Here is a 21048-nt window from a genome sequence, read left to right as displayed (position 1 = left end):
GTGGTGTTTGCGAACATGTTTCTGTTACAACTGGGAAAGTGTCTGTGCTGCAAATACTTCATTTTTCAAGATGAGAGTGCATTTCCCTGCAAATAAGTTAAAAAAAATAACACTTGAATGTTCCAGCTGGTGGCTAGTGGCAAGCCGGAGACACTGAACAGCTGGGGAAGGAGTGAGATTTGACAGGCTGCCCCCATGAGAACCACAGCAAAGTGCCAGGAAACCACAGCTGGAGGTGGGTGAGATGGGGCTCTCTTGGGGCTTTCCCCAAAGCACCAGCTGAGCACCATATTGCCCATCAGCTATGGTACTGCTTTCTTTCACAGGAGACTGATATCAACAGGGCCTTTCCCACACGTAAGCATCTCCAGAAAGGCACTATGGGTTACACCAAAGCTGTCTTGTGGTCCTCTATAGGGAATGAGATGCTGTTCAGAGTGGTGCCAGCAGCAGTTCATCCAGGAGCCACTCTGTTGGCAGCAGCCAGGTGAGCACGGGCATCCTGCCGAGTGCCCTCACTCCTGCAAGCTGAGTACTCTCTGCAGCAGCACCCAGGGGAGATGCAGCTGCTCAGCTGAAGTGAGAGCCTCCACAGAGTGGGGAAAGCAGAGTTTTCTCTAGACTATTACTTGCCTTTAATTAGTGCTAAATTAAGCTGTTTCAATTAGTTTTCACTCTGTAACTCCTGTTTTGGGACAGGTAATGCAGGTATGCACTGTTATCTGAGCACTGAGGCAGCTTGTAACAAGAGGAATCAGGCAGCGGGGCAGCTGTCCCATGTCCCTGTGCACAGCAGCTGCGTGCAAGGCAGAAGAGGACATTTCTCCTCCACCACAGTCAGCAGAGCCTGCTGCAAGTGGCAGCTTCCTGGCACTGTGCTATTACTTTGTGAAAGCAGCCAGAGTAAGGTCAGCTCAGGTAAAAAGCCCTTGGCGTGCCCAGAGAGCTACATTTCCTTGCCCACCCTGTAAGCAGGGCCGGCTTACAGCTGGTGTCAGCACAGTGCTCCAGCACTGGCTGGGAGTGGGGAAAATGATCAAAGCCACTTTGCTTAAAGTGAAGTATTGAAATGGGTGTCTTCTAGAAAATCTGGCTGAGGGAAGCTGCTCAGCAGCAAGACTTTTTTTTTTTTTTTTTTTTTAAAATACATGGGAACTACAGTAGCATTACCAGCTAAGTTTGGAAAGCAGAAAACAGACACAAAAACCATCAAACATTAAAAATAAGGATCAGTTTGAAGTCAATAACAACAACAACAAAAAGAAGTACAAAGGACTGACTTTGTCAGCTTGTTTTATTACTGGGCACAGCACAGTACCAGTTTGTATACGTACAAGCCACAGTAATGGAAACATTCCCTATTTTTTTTTTTTTTTTTTAAAGAACAATGATTGGAAGGAGTCAAGTGTCTTAGAGGTCAGCTCTCAGGAGTTCTTTTGCTAGTTGCAGTAGCAGCAGTTTCCTTTCCAAATACTATAAGTTTTCATGCTGTTAATACGTGAAGCTGAGAAGCCTGAGCTTGCAGCAGTACCTCTGTTTCTCCTGACAAAGCAGGTTCCAGGATTGCATTATGTTCAGTGATAGTCCTTTGCAGTTAAGTACAAATCTACCAAGCACAGTTCTGGGTATGGAGCTGGAACCCTCAGGTTCTTCTCCAGAAGCCCACCTTACCCTAAAGCACCAGAGGGCAATCCAGTACAGGGCTGGTTAAAGTGCCGCTGCATCAGACAGCTTTCCCACAGCTTCTACACAGGACAGTTTCTTACAGCGTCAGCTGAGCCTGCAGCAGCACAAGGTCAGTGAAGTCTAGAGCAAAGCTGCTGTCATTGACAGAGGCTGAGTGTCTCAGGAAACTGAGCTAAAGCAAGAAGGCACCGATGCAAAGGTGAGCATGGGCTGCATCCCACAGTGGCATGTAAGCAGCCTGACACCTCTCCTAAGAAGATACACAACACAAAATAAATACAACATAACAGTTTAGAAAAGTAAGTGCATTAGTGTGATCCTTTTCAACACCAGGAAGTAGGACCCACAGAGGCACATTCACTTTGTATTGCACTGGAGGTGGGACACAGGAGGGAAAAAAGTCATTTGGCAGAGCCTACCCAAGCTCTACCACCACACAACAGCTTTGGCCCGCCTGAGGTAGAACACAAGTATACTGCTAAAACCCAGTCAAGTCCTGCTCAACCAGTCTTCAAGATTTAAAAAAAATAAAGAAAAAAAAAAAAGAAGTGCACAGAACAGATGAGCCTCTTTCTCCTCCTGAGGAAGCGCATGCTCCAGGTCTCACCCCAAGAATCAAGCCTTAGGGCACAGCTCTAGTTAGATACCTGCTTCCCACCCGGAAAGCGGCAATGGCTGCAGGTGCTACAGGTAGGGGTGTAACAGGAACCGTGCAGCCCCTTTTGCCTCCTCCCTCCCTCCCTCATCCTTTTCCTTCCATCCACTCAGCCCTGTATGTTTCTGTCAAAGTTCAGGCAGTCCCTATTGTTTCATCCCTCCTGCTGGAGCCCTGCAATAATCTCTCCATCTCAGCCTTCTGTGGGACGCCGGGCGCTTCCTCCAGGGCCTTCTTCGAGTGGCACAGACAGGGCAGGAGGGCAATGAGGGCCTCTTCGATGGAGAAGAGGTGCTTGTCCTCCACCTGCGGGCAGAAGTAGCGCATGAAGTCCGCCAGCCGCAGCAGGTACTCCACGTTGTGGCCCGCACAACCACTTGAGACGATGATCTGCGCCGCGATGTCTTCTTCGGACGCCGGGCCGAGGTAGGACGGGTTCTGTGGCGTGGCGATGTAGACGAGGGCCTGGATGGGCTCCCCCGCGTCCTTGTCCTGCGGGTGGAAGCTGACCAGCTTGGTGTCGTAGCCGCCCAGCACGGCCTCGCGCACGTTCAGGTACTGCAGAGAGGCGGCGACCTGCTGCTCCCCGCACACCTCGTAGGCGACGCCCCACGTGCACGCCTGCAACGAGAGGGCGGGCGGTCGCACCCCGTGGGCATCGCACCGGCCCGCGGCCCCCAGCGCGGCACCAGCCGCCCTACTCACCCCGCAGTCCTCCAGCAGCGTCACCACCCGGCCGGGCTGTGGGGAGAGAGCAAGGGGACGGCGTTAAGGCCCGCTGCTCAGCCGTCCCGCAGCGCCCCGCGCCCAGTCCCGCCCCGCGCTTACCGCGCCCTCGCTGCCGCGGTGGAAGGTGTCCCCCTGCCAGAAGCGCCGGCTGTAGCCGCGGATGAAGCCCACCTTCCGCGACGTGAACTCGAAGCCCGGCCTCCACACCAGCGAGCCGTACCCGAAGATCCACAGTCGCGGCTTTTGCTCCGCGGCCGGGGCTGAGGAGGAAGGTGCTGCGGGCAGCTCCGGCCCCTCGGGCCGGCCCGGGTACTCCTGGATGCTCTGCGCGTCCCGCTTCATTGCGCCGGGCGCTGCTAGGGATGCACGCGTCGCCCCGGCCCTTTAAAGGCCGCAGCGGCGTCGCCCCGCCCGCCCGGCCCGGCCCACGGCGGGTGATGCAACGAGGGCGGGCTGTTTCGCCGCTCCGCGCCGCGCATGGGGCAAAGCGGGGCGCGGGTTGCGTCAGGCGGGGCCGTTACCCGCGGTGCTCGCCCCGCTGGCGGCGGGGCCGGGGCTCCGGCTGTGCGTGAGCGGGTCGGAGCCGAAGTGGGCGAAGCGATGGAGCTGAGAAGTGCGGGGGTCAAACGAGAGCAGTAAAGTTAGCCCAAAGGCGAGGGAATGGGGCAGGATCGAGCAGTGAAGTGCATTCCCCAAGCTGGAGCGTGGGCTCTCAGTCCGTGACGTGTCGTGCAGCCCACGGGCTTTCTGTGCGTGAGGGCTATGCTTGGGCCGGCGTTTAGCCCGCTCTGAGGGGTGGGCGCACGTTACAAAGTTCTTCGTTTTGGCGGCGGAGGCCATACGGAACCATTCGTCCTTGCTCTGTCCCCTCCACTCATCGCCCCGCACGGCCAGTCTGCGCTGTTTGCTTGTTTCCTGTTGGCCTCCCTCCAGCGGGCCCCCACCTCTCCGTCCCACGTAACAGGGCGTTCCAACTACAGTACACACACCGCCGGCTGCTCCCTGTACCTTTGCACCGCGCTGTGGGTGACACGACGCGGCCGTCGCATCTGCCCTGCTATGCCTTATATAGAAAGCGTGCCCTGCTCCCCAGCCCCGGTGTGTCCCACTCGGACTTGGCGCCTGGGGAGATCCATCACAAAGTCAGCCCTAACAGAGCACATTGCTCCTCAGTGCTCCTCTCCTGCTCTCCCTCCTTGTGCACTGCTCAGTCGCCTTCTCCATCTCACTCTGGCTTGCAGGTACAGGGCTGTCCGAGTCCTCGTAAACCCTCACACTGCACACCCATGCTGCTCCAGATTTATGGCCGTTCATTCAAATTACACCAGTTTCACCTGGGAATTCAGTCACTGCTCTGTCCCATTCAGATGCGGCTGTGTTGCCCTTATCAAGCAAAAGCACAAACAGCGACAGGCAAATCAGCGTCTAAGAGATAAGATGAGGAAGATATTGCTAGGTTCTGCTCTTACTGAAAGCAGTAAAAAAAATGTACCCTCTTTCTCCAGCTTTCCCCAGGATGTGAATGTTATCCATCCGACAGATGAGCTGGGTTAGGCATCAGTCTCACAAGTGAAGCAACAGCTCCTTTATCTGTTAGTACAAGCTAAGGAATAACACATAAAGAAATTAAATATGCTGCTGGGAAGTGGCTGCATGCTTGCTGAGTAAGGGAGAGAAAAAGCTCCTTTCCATTTCCAAGATTTGCAGTCAGGAACTGATGCCTAAAGCGAGACTTGCGGGGGGCCAGATTCAGATCCCACGCCTGCTGAACACTGCAGGTCTCTGCTCCCTTCAGTGCTGTTACACCTGGAGCAATTAGGTGTGAGGTTAAAAACTCATTTTGAAGTCAAGTATCTGATTTTGTTGTGTAAAGGTGTTGGAATATTGCTCTATTATTAGGAGCACAGCCTGGGGAAAGACTGCTTTTGAAGTTATGACATGTGCAGCAAGACTTGAGGAATGTTGTTGGCTTCAGGCTTTCATTAATCCGTTTCTCATTGCTGCCTATACCTTCATTTTACTTTGGTTAAAACAAGGGGCCTGAGGATCTGCAGGGGAGGAGGGGCTGAGCGGCACACGTAGGAGCTACGGAGAGTAGCGGGTACTAAGGGGAGGATTTTGTGTCTGTCGGTGCTGTCGGAGCTTGCGTTCCTAGGGCAAGGAGAACAGCCTCCAAACTAAGCCACTGTAATGCTCAGGTAGGTGTGAGGGACAATGCGGTGCAGCAGTGGAGGAATAGGATGTAGTTTCTGGGGTGAAGTAGAAGGCAGTGAAGGCAGTGAATGGAAGACAGTGGCCAACTATTAAAAAATATACAAATTCCTCCCTGCTGTTAAGCATTTTTTAATTATTATTTTTGCTTACCTTCAGGAAGGGGGACAAAAGCCAACTGTAGCTTTACTTGTTACATCCTGAAACTGGTTTTCCCATGCTGCAGGAAAATGAAGACCTAGTTTCTCTTTAGCAGTATATGCTGTACTTCCCCAGCATGAGCATTCTCTGTGTCAGTGCCCGTGACTAACGCCGTGCCACAGCTGCCTGTTTTTCAGGAGAGCATTGAGTCATCGCAGAGCCAGAGTAACCAACAGCGGGGCTGGCATGACACATAGCAGTGGATTGAAACTGTCATTAGCTTCATCTTGCATTTCGGGCTCTCATTATCAGGCTCAATAAACTGAAGACACACGGTGGGTTTTAGCAAAACTTGTTCTACTCAGAAGGTACTGACTGGGGATGGGAAGACTGCTGCTCATTTTCAGATACCACGTCTTCCATCATCAGCTTGGCATCGCTTCCCTCTATCTACAGTGAGCAAACAATAGATCTGAAAAAACCCATCTGCCCCTTTTCCTTAAGGCTTCAGTAAAGATTACAGCTATCATGAAGTTCAAACAATGCCACAAAAATTTTCTAGTGATGTAAATCAATAACCATTCCCCTGATATCCACGTTGCCACATCCACACACATCACTGAGTATCTTGCTTCTGTTTGTTGAACCCAAATCTTATGGCATTTATGAATCTGCTATCAGGAATGTATAACGTATGATTACACACATGCCCGTGTTTCAAACACATGCAAATACAGAAATGGCATTGTCAAAGCTTCCAGATAAGAGCTTGGGGATCAGGAATGTTTTATGGAAGAGTACGTGGTTGTTACTTGGACTTGTTTGCTGCATCTAAAGGGAAGGCATTGTCATTACCAACTGCTTTAGCTCTGGGGGAAAATACAGTCCTGAGCAAAGAGAATGGAAAAAAAATTGCAGAGGATTTACCAGAACTTTAAAGAGAACAACCCTAACTCCAGGAGATACGGTACCATAAGGACTCCAGGCAGAAAAACAAAAGCCTGTGTATCCAGGATGACAAAGAGTTTCTGTGCATACAGAGCAACTTTTTGGGTGAAAACCAAAGCAACAAAACAAGACTCCGCATCCAGGTGATGTACATATCAACGGTAATAATAGGTTTAGTCGTTTGAAGGATCTTATGTAGGACAGAACTTGAGCTGCTGCTGCCGACCCACTTCAGCACTATGGCTGCTTCAGCTCTGATGGTGGTCAGTTTGGTTGGCAGTTTTTTGCAGTGTGCCCAACTCATATCCCAATGACTGCTGTGTGCCGACAGATAGGAATGGATTTTAAGTCATGACAGACCTGAGTTGTATTTGAACTATTTCCATGTAGGCGGGAAAAAAAAAGGGGAAAACTAATCCATTGATCCAAAAGGAGTTCTCACATGCATCCATTCCCATGGCCTGGGAGTTTACTGTCCTACAGAGAAAACCCCACATTATTTTTTTGGCTTTTGAGTCTTGTACACAGAAGGGACTTGCTGCAATATGGCCTTTGCCAGCTTCCCCTTCCATTCTCACTTGGAGCCTGGGGACAGTTTTGACCTACTGGCAGGAGCTGGCCTCGATGTCTCTGGTCACTCTGCTACTGTAACAGCTGAGTACAGTACCTTTGCCTGAGCACACGGCATCCCAAGCTGAGAGCTCATTCAAGAGCCAGACTGTGAGCCAGGAACAGGATTGACTCATACTGGTGCACTGTAACTTGCTGTACTTGGCTCCCCACGGCATGGCCTTGCTTCCCAGGCTTGTGCTGACATCTGGGAGAGTGTTCTGAGGAACTGGGTGGATGTCCACAGCAGCAGCTTTGCAGTGAGCCCGGGACAAGAGGTGGCTAGGATCACATGAGTTGGGTTGGGAACCTCAGCCTCAGCTACAAATGTCAGCACCTCACCCAGGCTGCTTCAGTGGCATGGTTTAGTTTCACTTTGGTCATAAAGAGAAGAAAAAATGTGCTTACAACAAAAAATTTATTTTAACAAAGTAGATTTGAAGAAAAGTGAAGGAACTTACAGAAGCAGGTAGAATGAAGAGTCCGAAGACTGAAAAGTGGAAGACCCTCAGTCAAAGGCAGAAAACAATCTGCCATTTGCAGCCTTAGTGGGGAAGGACAAGTGTTTACGGAAGCAACCAGCTGAATTCAGAAAGGGTGCAAGAAGTATTAGGTTGCTCATACAGGACGGAAAAGAAAAACCTCCCTTCGGCACTTTGCTGTGTTTAAAAAAAATAAAAAAGTACTGTACTTGAAGAGAAAGCAATGTTCTAAGAGCTCCCGTGCTTATGTCAAGGGAGGTGAAAGAACAGGCGCGCCAAGTGTTTATAAGCAGAGAATGTAAATGTATCCGAGTGGAGCAGGCACCACATGACTGGAAAACAGAACAGTGCTCATATCTGAGGCATGAAAAATACAATGCGGTGTAGAAAACCAAAGACCTGTTAGCCTGACCTCAGTAACACAACAGTTTCTAGTATGTGCTTTGACAGGAAAAAAAACTTGGGATGTAAATATAGTTGAAACACACAATAAGCTTAGCAAAACAGTTCACTGCAGACTAACTTCACAGCTTTCTTCAGTAAATGACTTTTGCAGACAAGAGAACGTACAGTAGATTCTGTTTGTCTAGGCATCAGCAAAGTATTTTGCAGGGTGATGCATGACAAGCTATTAGCTGCGATGTAGCCAGGAGCTGGTGAAGGGGAGACAACTGCAGTGGGTGAAGAGAAGTGAATCTGGGTGCATCAGCTGGTTACTGTTTTTTTGCGATACAGCTGTGTGGTTCCAGGGCACATAAGGGCAACATGTGCCAAATCAATGGGAGTTGCAGTTTCAGTGGGCTGTTCTGCAACAGCATTGGCTGAGGGACTGTTGCAGTTCCAAAGCAAAATGAAAGCACAGACAGAAGAGGGAAGAGCTGTTAGGATGAAGGGGGTGATAAAGAGCTCTCCCTCCTAGAGGCTGCTGGACTGCTTAGTCTGGCCATATGTAAACAAAGGAATAGGGCTGTTTAACATCATAGGGTTTACCCCAGTGACTGGGGAGAAAGGGAGAGAAGGGAGCTGTTGTGTTCAAACTGAGCTGGCACAAAAGTACATTAACATTATGTGGAGAGGAGAGGCTTAGCCTGGAGATCCATTATGTCTGTTACCTAGCTCTCCACCCAGTGCATCTGAAGAGCAGGTTTCCATTTGAGGAGCACCACAGGAAAGAGCCTGAGTATAGCTTCAGTCAGTTGGTCCCCAGCTCCAGAATTTCAAGAGGTTCCTGGTGTCAGGAAAGCTTCATCTCTTTGCAGTGATGAGGTTGGGACCTGACCTGCTCACAGCTGTGTCTTCACAATGAGCACTGTCTGCATTGTTTGTCTGAGGCCTAGATATTAGGGATTCTTTTTCTACTGAAGCTGAGACACTGCTAGCAAAAGGATGACCACAAAGCCTCCAGCAGATCCAAACTGGGAGTCCTGAAGTGTCTGACTGATGCACTAACAGAACAGCAAGAGCTCCCTCCTTGCCATGGCTAAGGGAGAGAATTTGCACCTGCAGCAGGTACTAATAGTCTTCATCAGAGGGAGGAAGGAACCCACCTACCACTCACTCGTCTGAAGCCTTAACAAGGCAAAAAGGAGGCAGAGGTTGGTTGTTTTGGGGGAGGGGGGATAGGAGGATGTGTGTTTGCTCTTCTGCTTGAAGTAAGAAATTAACCATTCACCATGTGAGAAGAAAGAGAGGTAAGGAACTATGTTTGTAGGAAGATGCTCCTTCACAAGGTTCTTTCTCCTTTGCTGTTTTTGTGATGTGCGCATGTGAGTGTCATGTTGCATTTTGTAGTTTGAGTGCTTGAGCCTTGCTGTGAGCAAGGGAGCTAGGAGGTACGATGCTTAATGCAAAGGAAAACTATTTTTGTGTTGCAGTATAAACAAATATGATGTGTATTTTCCTTGAAGTTACTAAAAAGTCTGGTTGCTGTCACCAAAGTGATCACCCTAACAGGTCCTGATGTTGCAGATCATAACAAGCAGGCTTTTGTAGTCACAAATACCAGCAGTCTTTGCTTTAAATGTGGCCGTGCTAGGAAACATTTGGTGTTTGTTAGGAGCACATCTCTATCTTGCATTTCTAGAGAGAAATCCTTTAGCAAACAGTTGAAAATCTTTGTCTCTATATCACAGTACCTCTGCTATCTATATCAAGATCTGCTTTGATACTGGAAAAATAACTGTAGATGTGTTGCATGCATTTGCTTTTCTGGTATTAATGGATGTTCTGGTTTAACAATAACTCTATTTGTTTTGTTATTTTTTGTGTTGTATCCACTTTGGCTCATCTTTATTAGAATAAAATGCAGTTTTCTTCTCGCGTTGGTCTGATCATGTAGGTCTGCCATTTCCCTTGCTAAACCTTGCTGTCATTAGCCCAGGAGACCTGAATATCTGTTGTTGCTAATTAGAGGTGCTCTTTCCAAAGAGGAGGAGCAGAACAAGCCAATGAACCCCACCTTGCTTAAAGCACAATGATATTTATTTAGAACAAAATAGTATGGGGAAAAAAACCCACTTACTAAGCCAATAAATGACTTGCACACCTGCTGAGCGATGCCTGTCTTCCTTGTGGTGCCCTGGCAAATTTGATAAGCAAGTTGTGCCAGCTCTTTAATTCAGTGAGAGCATCTGTGTGTCAGCCTCTGTGTCAGGCCCCCGAAGACAAAGCTGCATGCCAGGAGAACAGGCACAGAGGAGAGGACTTGCATGCATGCACTCAGGCTCCATAGAGACATTCTCATTCAGCCTGCAGTACAAGTGCAAGAGTAGCATGTGTTACCCAGCAGCCTGCCCAGCCCGTTGTGTCTGTGCTGTGAGAACAGACTGCCTAGGGAGGTGGTGGAGTCACTGTCCTTGGAGACGTTCAAGAAACATGTACATGTGGTACTTAGGGATACAGTTTAGTGGCAGTCTTGGTGGAAGGTGGACAGCTGGACTAGGTGATCTTAGAGGTCTTTTCCAACCTTAATGATTCTATGACTTTGTGTGTTGCCAGTAATGGGCACCATCCTCCTACTCTCGACCATACTTAGATGCTTTTCCTGTTCTGGTCCTGCCTGGACAGGGCTGCTGTATGTTGGCTGTGAGCCCACCAAGGGTGGTCCTGGTGATTTCTATGCGTTGTAACCCTTGAGTTTTGGTGTGATGCTTCCCTTATGGGGATATCATGACTCTCAGATACTTAACAGCTCTTAAAGGCAATGCGGACAAATAATTTCAAAATTAAGTCTCCTTCTGTTTGGTGTAGGAGATAGGAAGCTTCCAACCCACCTGAACTGAGAGGTCAGGAAGTGCAGCAGTAGTGAAATAGAGCAGGTAGAGTGTATAGCGTCAGGTCATGGCTGTGGTGGCAACAGAAGGCAGGTGGGAGGAACTTCAGTGGCCAGGCCTTGTGCACTGCCTGCCCAGCAAAGGCTGCTGCTGTGCTGGCTATGAAAATCATCAGGGTGAGTCAGAGCAAGAGTATAAAGTGGGTTGAATTCCTCATGGCTGCTATATGCAAGGGGGTGATTTGGGGAACATGATTGCAGGCACGTACTGCAGCTGGGAGCCCTGGGCTGCTGCATCTTGCTGCTTGTGACTCATGCCACAATCTGTGGGACGGCTGCCTGGGACTGCAGAGATGCAGCAGCTGGGCTTGCCCTGATCCTCAGCTCCTGCCCTGGCTCTGCCACCAACACTGTATCTGGAGGCAGCAACTCCTCCTCCTTTCCCCAGGCAGAAGCAAGAAGCGACTACCCAGAGTCTGTGTCCTTTGCATCCACTCCCTGGGTGTAATGAGGCTCAGATGTGTTTGGATGATGTTCTGGCTGTGTTGCTGTATTGTGATCGAATGTCTAAACAAGCAGGGTTCTTGTGGCACAGTACAACCAGTCCATTCATCACTTACAGCTTCCCTGCTTCCTTGCCAAATGTGGGGTGAGAAGGCTGCTGTCAGCCTGCAGGTCAAATGCCTAGAAAGGACGAGTAGCTCCCCAGCTTTGATGAGGTGCGGAGATATGTTCCAGGTGGGCTTCCTTGCCATGTGTGGGAAGTGTTGACTCTGCATTTCTGTGCTCCTTGGTGCCAACTGGGAGGCCACAGAAAAGTAACTCTCGGCATTGTGTGCCCTTCTGTGCAGGGGACACTGTTTCTCAAGGGACAGGTGCAGGGCTACAAGCTAGCAGTGAGACTGGCTGCAAAGTGATGCAGGCTGGCAGCACTGAGCTCTTGGCTGGTTAAGATCATTTATGAAGGTGTATGATCTCCACGTAAGAGTTCCTCAGCCTCTATTAACCTGTGGGCTCCAGGAAATAAAGCTCTGCTCCACCAGGATATGTGTCATGCTTTGCTTGTGGTTTGGTTTCTGCAGCCAAAGCCAGCATGCGGCATTGACAGAACAAGTTGTTTATTTTTGCCATGTTCTCACATCTGCTTGGGTAACCTCTCTGCACATGTAGCTGCAGTGACCCCTGAACTTTTTCCTGCACTTGCTGACCATGTCCTGATGTTGCATCTCTGTTGGCTGACTCTGACCTGTCTGTATTCCCTACAAGACTGTTCTGTCCGCTCCAGTTCTGCTGCTGATCTTGACCCGGCTCCAACCTTTCCCAACTCTGCCATGACATAATTCTGTTGCGGACTTCTGTCTTGAATTTCCAGCTTTGTTTTGTATCCCAGAGCCTGCTACATGCTGTGCTTTTTGGAACTGACCTGAGTACAAGCTAAACATAGCTATACTGAATTCAACAGCTTCACCTATTTATACCAAGTTTTCCTTGTGACATCCCCCACTGCCACCCATCACTGTCAGCTCTCAGCAGCTTGTTGATAACTTGAAGTGCTGTGATCTCTTCCCAGTGCTAAATATCCTGTCTAGTTATTTATGTTTGCATACTGACAGTGAAAAACCCACCAGATCAGAATGGAAGTGCAGTTGCTTTGGCTAGAGTAAAGGGTAGTGCAAGTCTACCGTCATATGAATCCCTCGGGGTCTTGAAAATAAATGAGACTTCTTTGGGAGAGTGGAAAAGAGGGAGAAGTGAGGTTGATGTGGCTTACTTGCTTTTTACAAATAATCAACATAAAATCATCCAGCCTGTCCAGTACCTCACCTGTAGCACTCATCTACCAGAGACACCCAGCTGGTTGCAGCAGCACAGGGCGATGTGTGAAGTGATCTAGAGCAATCTGGATCTGAATTTTACCAAGGTACTTGGCTTGCTAATGGCCAGCGTGAGATCTGGCAGTGAGCTGTACAGTGTGGACATCGGGGAATCTTGTCCTGGAGCTGTGCATACTCTGGTTGCACAGCGCTGGAGGCTGACGACTCCTGTATCAGTGGAATATCAAAGTCATAACCAGAGTGACTGGTACATGATGTAATGATTAAGCTGGAATGCTGTACACAAGCAGAGGCATCGTCACCAGCTGTTTACTAATGTTGCTACTACCCATAGCCTGAGGTTACATAAGGCTCAGCCAGATTTTTGTGAGGTAGGAATGTTGCACTGGTGCCAGGACAACAGCTGATAGATTCAGCCTTTCGAATGATGTGTGAAACCTGCCATGGTACAGTTTGCACTGCTGAGGAAAAACTGTTTGTTCTGTTATGTGTATGTATCGGATAGAAACCAGTCCCTTGACTCCTTCCCACCTGTAAGTAAGCAAACTTACCCCAGATCCCCTAGACCACTGTAACGAAGTTGTTGCACAGCTGCTTGCATTCCAGCTTCTAATGAATATGAGATTGCTCTCTGCACACCGGGAGGTGCACAGCCCATTCTTACTTTTGTGGGGTACACATGTGTCATGCTGCACTACGCTGGAGGCTTTTCCCTACATTTTAGTCTTGCCTCCGGTAGAACTCCCATTTCAGGAGATCTATGCTGGCTGAGACAGGAAGGCTGTTGCTTTATCACTCTTTATGAGGTGAACAACTCTCTCGAATAATCATTTTCTCCTTTGAATTCACCCTCAAATCTCACAAGCTCTGGTCCCATTGCCGGTAGCAGCAATCTTGCGCTGTCTGAGGGAGAGGGGCTTAAAGCAGAGGTGGATGGCAAGAAGCCAGTTGTGTGCTGCTCTGCAAGATGCTGGCTGGTGGAGGCTTTTTTTCTGAAGTCAGGCCATGGAGGCTAACGCCATTATCTTTAGCTTTATGCTAAATTCCACTGCTTCAAATAGGAATGTGCAGTCATGGCACTGCCCAGTTGTGAACTGACTGTCTCCATGTGCAGTGTTATGATTGGACCCCCTGATGCTGAACACAAGAAAATGAGGATCATACCAAAGCAGGACTGGATCACAATTATTGGAGATACTTCTATGAAGACTGTTTAGAATGTGTTTAAATTCCTTGATGCTGAACGTAATCATGTGCTTAAGATTAAGTAGTTAGTGGCTTCTTCAATTTGAGACTGAGTGTAACAGATGTCTTTGGAGTCAGAGGTATGAAGGATCCTTCTGAACCTGCCAGCACCTCTTTTCCTCACTTCTGGAGGTGGCTGAGGTGATCAGACTGCTGTTCAGAGACTGTTTAATAACTCATCTCTCATTGAGATGTTGGCCACCTACTCCTGTCCTGTCCCCGTCTTCATTACCTCCTGTGCTGAAACTGGAGCCTATAACACAGGATCTCCTTGTAGTGAGGCTGTGGACAGCTGTTCTCTTCTAGATCCATGTGGAAAGCTTACCACTCAGTGTTCTTTTTCTCACTGCCCCTCCAGACCCGCTTGCAGGGTTGTGTATCCATTTTTAGCTTAAATGAGCAGAGCATGCGAACTGCTATGCAATAGGTTGAGCTAACAGTTGGTGGCACAGCAGTTCAGAGGGCACACCCACCTCCAAGCATCCCTCTTTTCCTTTAGCTATGTTATTAAAATGTCTTTCCAAGTTTGCATTGCCATATCTCACAAAGCAGTGCAGCAGAGTCTGTGAATTTCTTAGCCCTTGGATTTCTATGGGTGAGCAGACAGCTCTTTCTTGTGAAGGGCTTGGCCATGAGTGAGTAAATTGTGGGTGGATACCTGTGTAGGCAGGTTAAGTGCAAACACAGATTTTGCTGTATGGTCATGAAGTGTCCTGAAATGGAGATGGATGCAGCTGCGGAGGGATCTGTTCCTCTAATGCAAAGCTTATGAGTTGCATTTCTTGGAGTCAAACAATAGAAATAAGAGCAAGAAAATCTAAGCCAAGGGTTGTGTCTCTTCTCTTCCCCTGTCAAGTCACAATACAACAGAGTCAGAGTGACTTGCTGCATGCTGAATAATCAGTTAATTCTGGCATGCCTCTTCTTTCAAACATCAGCAGATGTGAGGTTTTTCTCATGCAGTCATGGGTTCTGCACCAAAAGGGAGTAAAGACCAGACTCCAGCAGAACCTCTGGATGAGAAATAACTCCCTTGTCAAGCTTCACCTGCTTTCCTGTAGCAGAATTTTTCTGTTTTCCTTGAGCTATTTTTGGCTGCTCTTTAGACATATATGTGGCCAGGGATGATTGAGAGTAATTAAAAAGGAGTTACAAGGTGCTGTGCTGGTGGTAATGGAAGAAAGGTGTCATCGTATGGGTGTGTAACAGCCAGCATGTTTCGCATATTGCTCATGTTAGAATGCGTGCTGAGGTGAGAGGAGCCAGTCTCTGGGCAGAAGGGTCACTGTGGCATGCCATAGTGTTGGTGAGATACACAGCAAAGGTTGCATCAGATTCCTGTGTACTGGCAGTAAAGAACACAGAGGAGTCCTAAAGCAGGAGAAATCCATGGGTGTGAGCCAATCCACTGGTTGCTGCACTGGCCTTTCCCCGGAAAAATTTGGATCAAAACAGTTACGAGCTGAATTCCCCAGATTTTCTGTGATGTCTGCTGGTCACTTAATGCACTGGACTTAATAACGAATAATATCCAAGTCTGCGACTGGGCTACTCAAAAAGCAGCCAGAACTCATTCATTTCCAAGGGCACTAAGCAGAACCATTGCCCTCTCAGCAATCTCTAATCTGCGTGGGGAGAGATGATGTAGAAGATAACCAGGACACCTGGAATGATTTGATGCCTTCTGCAGACCATAAGTACTGCAGAATCATAACGTTGACCATGCTCTAATCTGTGCATTCTTCTTGCCTGAGCAGGCTCAGACATTGCATCAGTATCCTCTAGAACTCTTTTTTACACTGGCTAATTGAGTGTAACTCACTGAGGCACAAGTGCCTCACACTAACTATCCCTCTCAGAGGAGGGTGAGTATCAGCCCCACTTCACATCTGGAAAGAGCAGTGGAGGGAAAGTAGATCGCCAGGTCCAACTGAACCACTCTTTTTCCCATGCTCCATGTGCTCAGGTAAAGCTTCAAGTGAACTTTTCAAGATACACCACTCTGCTTATTTGGAAGATGATGGCATAGTTTGTAAATATTTGTGGCCCAGTAGATAAATCAAAGATATCTAATGGTGGAGAGACAGAGCAAAAGAGAAAAATTAAGCATCGGGATATACAATTTGTATTAGATATTATACTGCTTACTGGGTGCTAAGTACTACAGCGGGCAATATATTGAGAAGGACATGGGAGGAGGAGGCTCAGGCACCAGTCATACTGTCAAGCAGAGTAGCAGCAGTAGTGACACGGTGGCAACAGGCATGTGATGGCCTGCTGAGTGCTGGCAGGAGGACAGCCTGGGTAGTCCAATGGCAAGAGGGATGCTGGCCCCGTTTCAATGGCTCAGTTTGGCTGCACTGGTGCCCTGGTTGATATTTCCTTCCCTCTTCTCTAGAGGAAATACAAGATAATTTGAAGCACAACGCCAAGTCTTTGCCCTCTGGAGGGATTCCAGGGTTGCAGATGGACTGGGCTCTTTGCAGTGCTGCTGGAAAGCGATTACATTTGTGGTTCAGGGGAAGGGGAGAAGAGGAGGGAGAGTCAGTGAACTGACAGCAGGGATAAGAAGGTATCTCATTAGCACATCATCTTTTCTGCGCCCTTCTGTGTGGGAGCAGATCTCCATATGATGACATTCAGAGTCTGGCAGGAATGTCATCCTGAGCTAGCAGGAATTTCTCCACAAGGAAGTGCAAGTGGAAAGGTCTAGAGATCACAGGTGAGCTTCTCAGTGGTCCAAGAGCATGAAGGTTCATGCTATGTAGTCCTTCTCAAACGTCACCGTCAGCTGCTGACCTGGAATATGAAGAGGATGGATGGAAGTAATTAGGTATTTATTTAAAATAAACAAACAAATCCCCACAGGACCTACAGCTCCATGGTGAGGCTCCTTAAGAAAAGGGAATCAGCTCTGGCAGTCTGTTTTTGAAGCCTAAACAAGGCTTTTCAGCACTGCTTTCAGCTTGTGCTGTTACAGTAACTCTGGTGAATCCCCCAGTGTGACAGTGAGGTGGAGGACAGAGCAGAGAGGTGTTTGTCTTCAGTGATGAGGCAGCCTGTGCTGACAGAGGGTCTCAAAGCTCTGTCCAACCCCCTGCTGTAACCTGTAGTGGGTAGCAAGACCTGATGGAGGATGTGAGGGTAAATTCCGCACAGAGGGTGGGTGCAGAGCCTGAACAGAAGGCACAGGGAGGAGAGGGGGAATAAATGCTTCACCCTGTGTTCCTGTGATCCTGTTTCACACCCGTGTAACTCTATTGGAGTCAGTACAAGTACACTAGTATGAAGCTGGCTGAGAAGTCAAAACTGAGTGCCATGTCTCTTTGCTGCTTGTTCTTTGTTCTGTTAGCACAAGCTTTCCTTGCACTTCAGAATGGGATCTGTCTGGGTTGTAAGAAACGGCATGCTGGAACTGTCCAGTAATACTTCTATACGTAGAAAAGCAGAGAACCAGAGGAACATATGAGCTGTGTGTGCATGGGTTAATGTAAAGGCATTTTGGACCTATTCATCCAGTCCTAGAAAATGATAAATGGGGCTACTCTATACTCTCAGGGCAGCCACATGCATGGGGGCTAGATCTAGTCCCTGGCTCCATGGGAGCTCCCAGGTTTCTGAAACAGAGTCTATTCCACATCTTACAGATTTGGGAGAGGGGAGATGGTTTTTTGATCTCATTGGAAATGTCCTAGTTGCCCCCCCTTGTCTGTACTGTAACATCGGTTTTATGACCCACCCTCCTGCTGTGGCTCCAGCCTGGCACCTCTCCCTCCAGGCAGCACTCTGCAACACCTTGGCTACATTCCCCATCGCGATATGGACTTCTTATTTACCAGATCACTTGTGACCTTGCTGTTGCAGTCCCAGAGCTGTGCAAAGCTCTCTAAGCACATTATTTTTTTCTTTATTTTCAAAAGTACTTCAGGCAGACACCTTTCATCTGTGACCATGCAATGATGCATGTGTACTCCCACTGTTAGTAAGCTATCTCTGGGGCCACAAAACTTGCTCAGAGTAACAGTGCGTGCCTGTGGTCATGCAGCACAGGGTGTTTAACTGTCAGCCCCCTTACTCTATTCTTGCTTCTATTATTCTACTACTCTATTTTTCTGCCACCTACCCTGAGCCTGCACTGCCCCAGTGCTGTAGTCATGGGCTGTGACTGCTCTATAGACTTCTACCAGCTCTACAGCATTGCTCAGAGAAGCTGTTTTTCCGGCCCAGAAGAGCTCCAAGTCCGAGCGTGCATGTATGAAGCTTATGGATCTGTTGCAGATACTTACTGCCCTTTCCTACTGCTCTCCCGGCCCTCTAGCACAGATGAAGGTGCTTGGCTTTCCAAGGATAAAATCTGTGTGTGATAGCTGTTACACAATGAAGAGCTCCTTCAGCACCAGAGCTCTCACCCACTCTCACACGCTGCCAGTTTGGATTTGTGTGGTATGATCTGTTTCTTTCCTGCCTGTTCCCAGCCATGTGCCCCACAGTTATGCGTGGTGGGACAGCCTGTAATACAGTTAATGAACAGAACGTGCCCTGCTACCATCGCCTACTCAGATTTCTGACAACACCGCACAAATAGAATAGACATAAAGCTTTATATTGCTCTGGAATCACTGGTAGTGGCACAATCTTATTGCTGGATGTTTCATTAGTAAAAGCATGTGTTTGTCATGTTCGTTTAGGGTCAGTTTGGGAAATCAGCTTTCATTTCAACAGTTACAGCTACTTTGTCTTCATTCTGTAGTTCAGGATGTCCAGGGTCTTTCCTGTGCTGTGGTTCAGATGCACCTGAGTATTGTGTATGCCACAGCAAAGAACAGTTCCTTCCTCAAATAGCTTAGAGCGTTTCAACAAGGCAGGCAGAAGGTGAAGGAACGGAGCTGTTTTTTGTTGTGGCAGTGGTGACTTTTGCTTTGTTTTGCCTGTGGTAGGTGAGACGTAAGGCAATAAAGTGCCAGGCAGATGCCATGTGCTGGCATCCTGCTAAGCTGCAATCTGCTCAAGCTTCAGGCAGCACCTTGGTTGCTGAGCTGCTCTGAGCTCTCCCCCACGTGCTCTGAGCTTTGGCAGCACCAGGCTCGGCGGCTTTCTGCAGGTGGACACACAAGCAAGAGTCACGGATGCATTTGTACACAGTAGATGAGAACCTGCAAAGCTAGAAGCAGCCTCCCTTGACCTCCCACCTGCATTGCCAACACAGAGCATTCCTTCCCCAAGTACGTCGTTACAGCATCTCTCTGGTTTCCCAGACCAAATCCTCTACTGATGCATCTTCTGTTCTGTGGATGGTTGCCCTTCACCGAGCTATTTGGAACATCACCTCTGCTTAGCAGTACGCAGTCTGCCTTCTTCAATGCATTTTCTGCCTTAAAGCTAACAATTACTGGCAGTACATACCACATCACCTTCTACTTACAAGCCACTTAGGTGAGAGGGCCTTGCAAAGAGATCATTGCAAACCACAAGAAAGGAAAATGCAGAAGCACCGGAGCAATGTCCAGCTGGCCTGAGGAGTGAGTCACGAGGCACAGAGCCTGTCTTACTGAGGGGCCCTTACGTAGCGCTTCCCACACCCCTGTCGTCCGGGGCTTAACAACCGCAGGGTGCTTGCTTTCCACAGCGCAGATCCTGTCTGGGGAAGCCTTTCAGCCACAGGGGTGATAAATACAGAGCCTCTCTCGCGGGGACCGCGCTAACACGCTTCGCCGGCGCCCTTCCCCGCCTTGCAGGCCGCGCTGCCGGGGCGCCCCCTGCTGGCCCGGCCCTGCTCTACCCTGCCCGCCGCGCCGGGCCTGCGGGGAACCGCCGCCGGTGCTCGGGGCGAGCTGTGCTTTGGTCCGGCCGGGGCCGCAGCCGTAAGACCTGGGGACGAGGTCTGTCCGGCCCCGTCCCCAGACCTCATCCCCAAACACCATCGACCTCGAGGGGCGAGTATGCGGGCAGCCTCACGTGGAGCCGCCTGGCTAGAGGCGTCAATGGCACAGCCAGCTACGTGGTGGCCATCGTTGGCGTGTTGCAGCCATCCCCTCGTGGTTTGGTTTCCCTGCTAGCAGCTGTGGCAGCGGGGAGGTTAACGGGGACGGTGCAGCTGTGCCAGGGCTGGTGTTTATTGCGGTGTTTCTGCTTGGGAAGAAAAGGGGGGCGATGGGAAGCTGGTCGAGGCCTGAGGAAAAGAGTTGGCACAGCTGTAATCGGGCAGGAAGCAGGAAATGATGTCACGAGGTGACAAACAGGAAGCGGCGATGGAAGCACAATGCGGCCGCTTTGGGCCCGAACGCGAGGAAGGCGCTCCTCCAGCGCGGGTGCTGCAGGAGGGAGCGATGCGGCCCCGCGCACTTGCACACGGCTGTTTTGCTTTCCAGATAGTGTTTATACTGAGCTGCTATTTAAACAATAAGATGGGAACGGTAAACGATAATTTGCACTTCCGCAGCTGCTTTTCCCGAGGAATCTGAAAGATATGAATGAACCTTCACAACATCCTCTCGAGGCACGTTGGTGTCGTTAACTCCATCGTGTGTGTCAGGAACAGAGGGGTGCTGAAGGGAGGGCTCTGAAGGACATGCGGATGAGCGTCCAGCTGAAAATGCAGCCGTAAAGATGCATCCTGCACAGCCCAGTCCGTTTTGGCCATCAGCTGTCAGTTAATGGTGCTGGTCCTTCAAGAGTTGCCCTGTTATTTCACAGCTGCCTCTCCATGGGGCAGGGCTGAAGGTATCTGCCTTTCTCCGTGAACCCTCGAGAAACTCTGCACACTTGGCTTGATCTAGAAGGGTGGTTGGCCTGCTCTAGAAGTTTTGTGTTTGAATGGCTGTAGTGAGGGCATGGGGAACCTGCTCCACATGAATCTGAATCAGCTGAAGTTGCCAGATTGTAGAACATCACATATGGAAAGAAATGTATCTGTTTTAAGCATTCTTTTCCCATGCTGTCTCACTGGAAAACAGCTTTTTGTAATTACAGAAGGCATTTTTACCTTTTATGGGGACGTAAGTGAGTTCCAGAAACCTTGTCCTGCAGTGTAATTACATCCAGTATTTTGGAGACCTTCAGAAACTTCCTCCTAAGCAGCTTACAACCAAATTTAAATACCACCACTACAATGAAAATCAGCGTATGTCTTCATGAAGGAAGTGGTCTGGAGGAAGACAAGAGCTGCTCTGGTATAAGGAGATGTGGGAGGAAGAGAAACTGTTGAAGAGCTAGCACCAGGACATGGTGTCTGAACTG

At 49.2% G+C, this 21048-nt stretch overlaps 1 protein-coding gene across 1 annotated transcript; it reads right to left on the bottom strand.

The window, feature by feature from the left end:
* CHAC1 (ChaC glutathione specific gamma-glutamylcyclotransferase 1) lies at positions 1267 to 3451 on the bottom strand. The gene is made up of 3 exons (XM_021403347.1): positions 3170 to 3451; positions 3047 to 3082; positions 1267 to 2962 (listed from the first exon to the last, which is right to left on the bottom strand). The coding sequence occupies exons 1-3, from the start codon at positions 3410 to 3412 to the stop codon at positions 2477 to 2479; spliced, it is 765 nt and encodes a 254-aa protein (XP_021259022.1). The 5' UTR covers positions 3413 to 3451; the 3' UTR covers positions 1267 to 2476.

This window comes from Numida meleagris, chromosome 6 (assembly GCF_002078875.1).
Source record: "Numida meleagris isolate 19003 breed g44 Domestic line chromosome 6, NumMel1.0, whole genome shotgun sequence".
In the NCBI taxonomy this organism is placed as follows: domain Eukaryota; kingdom Metazoa; phylum Chordata; class Aves; order Galliformes; family Numididae; genus Numida; species Numida meleagris.
The sequence above is the reverse complement of the archived record's forward strand: the minus strand, read 5'-3'. Positions and strand labels throughout refer to the sequence as shown.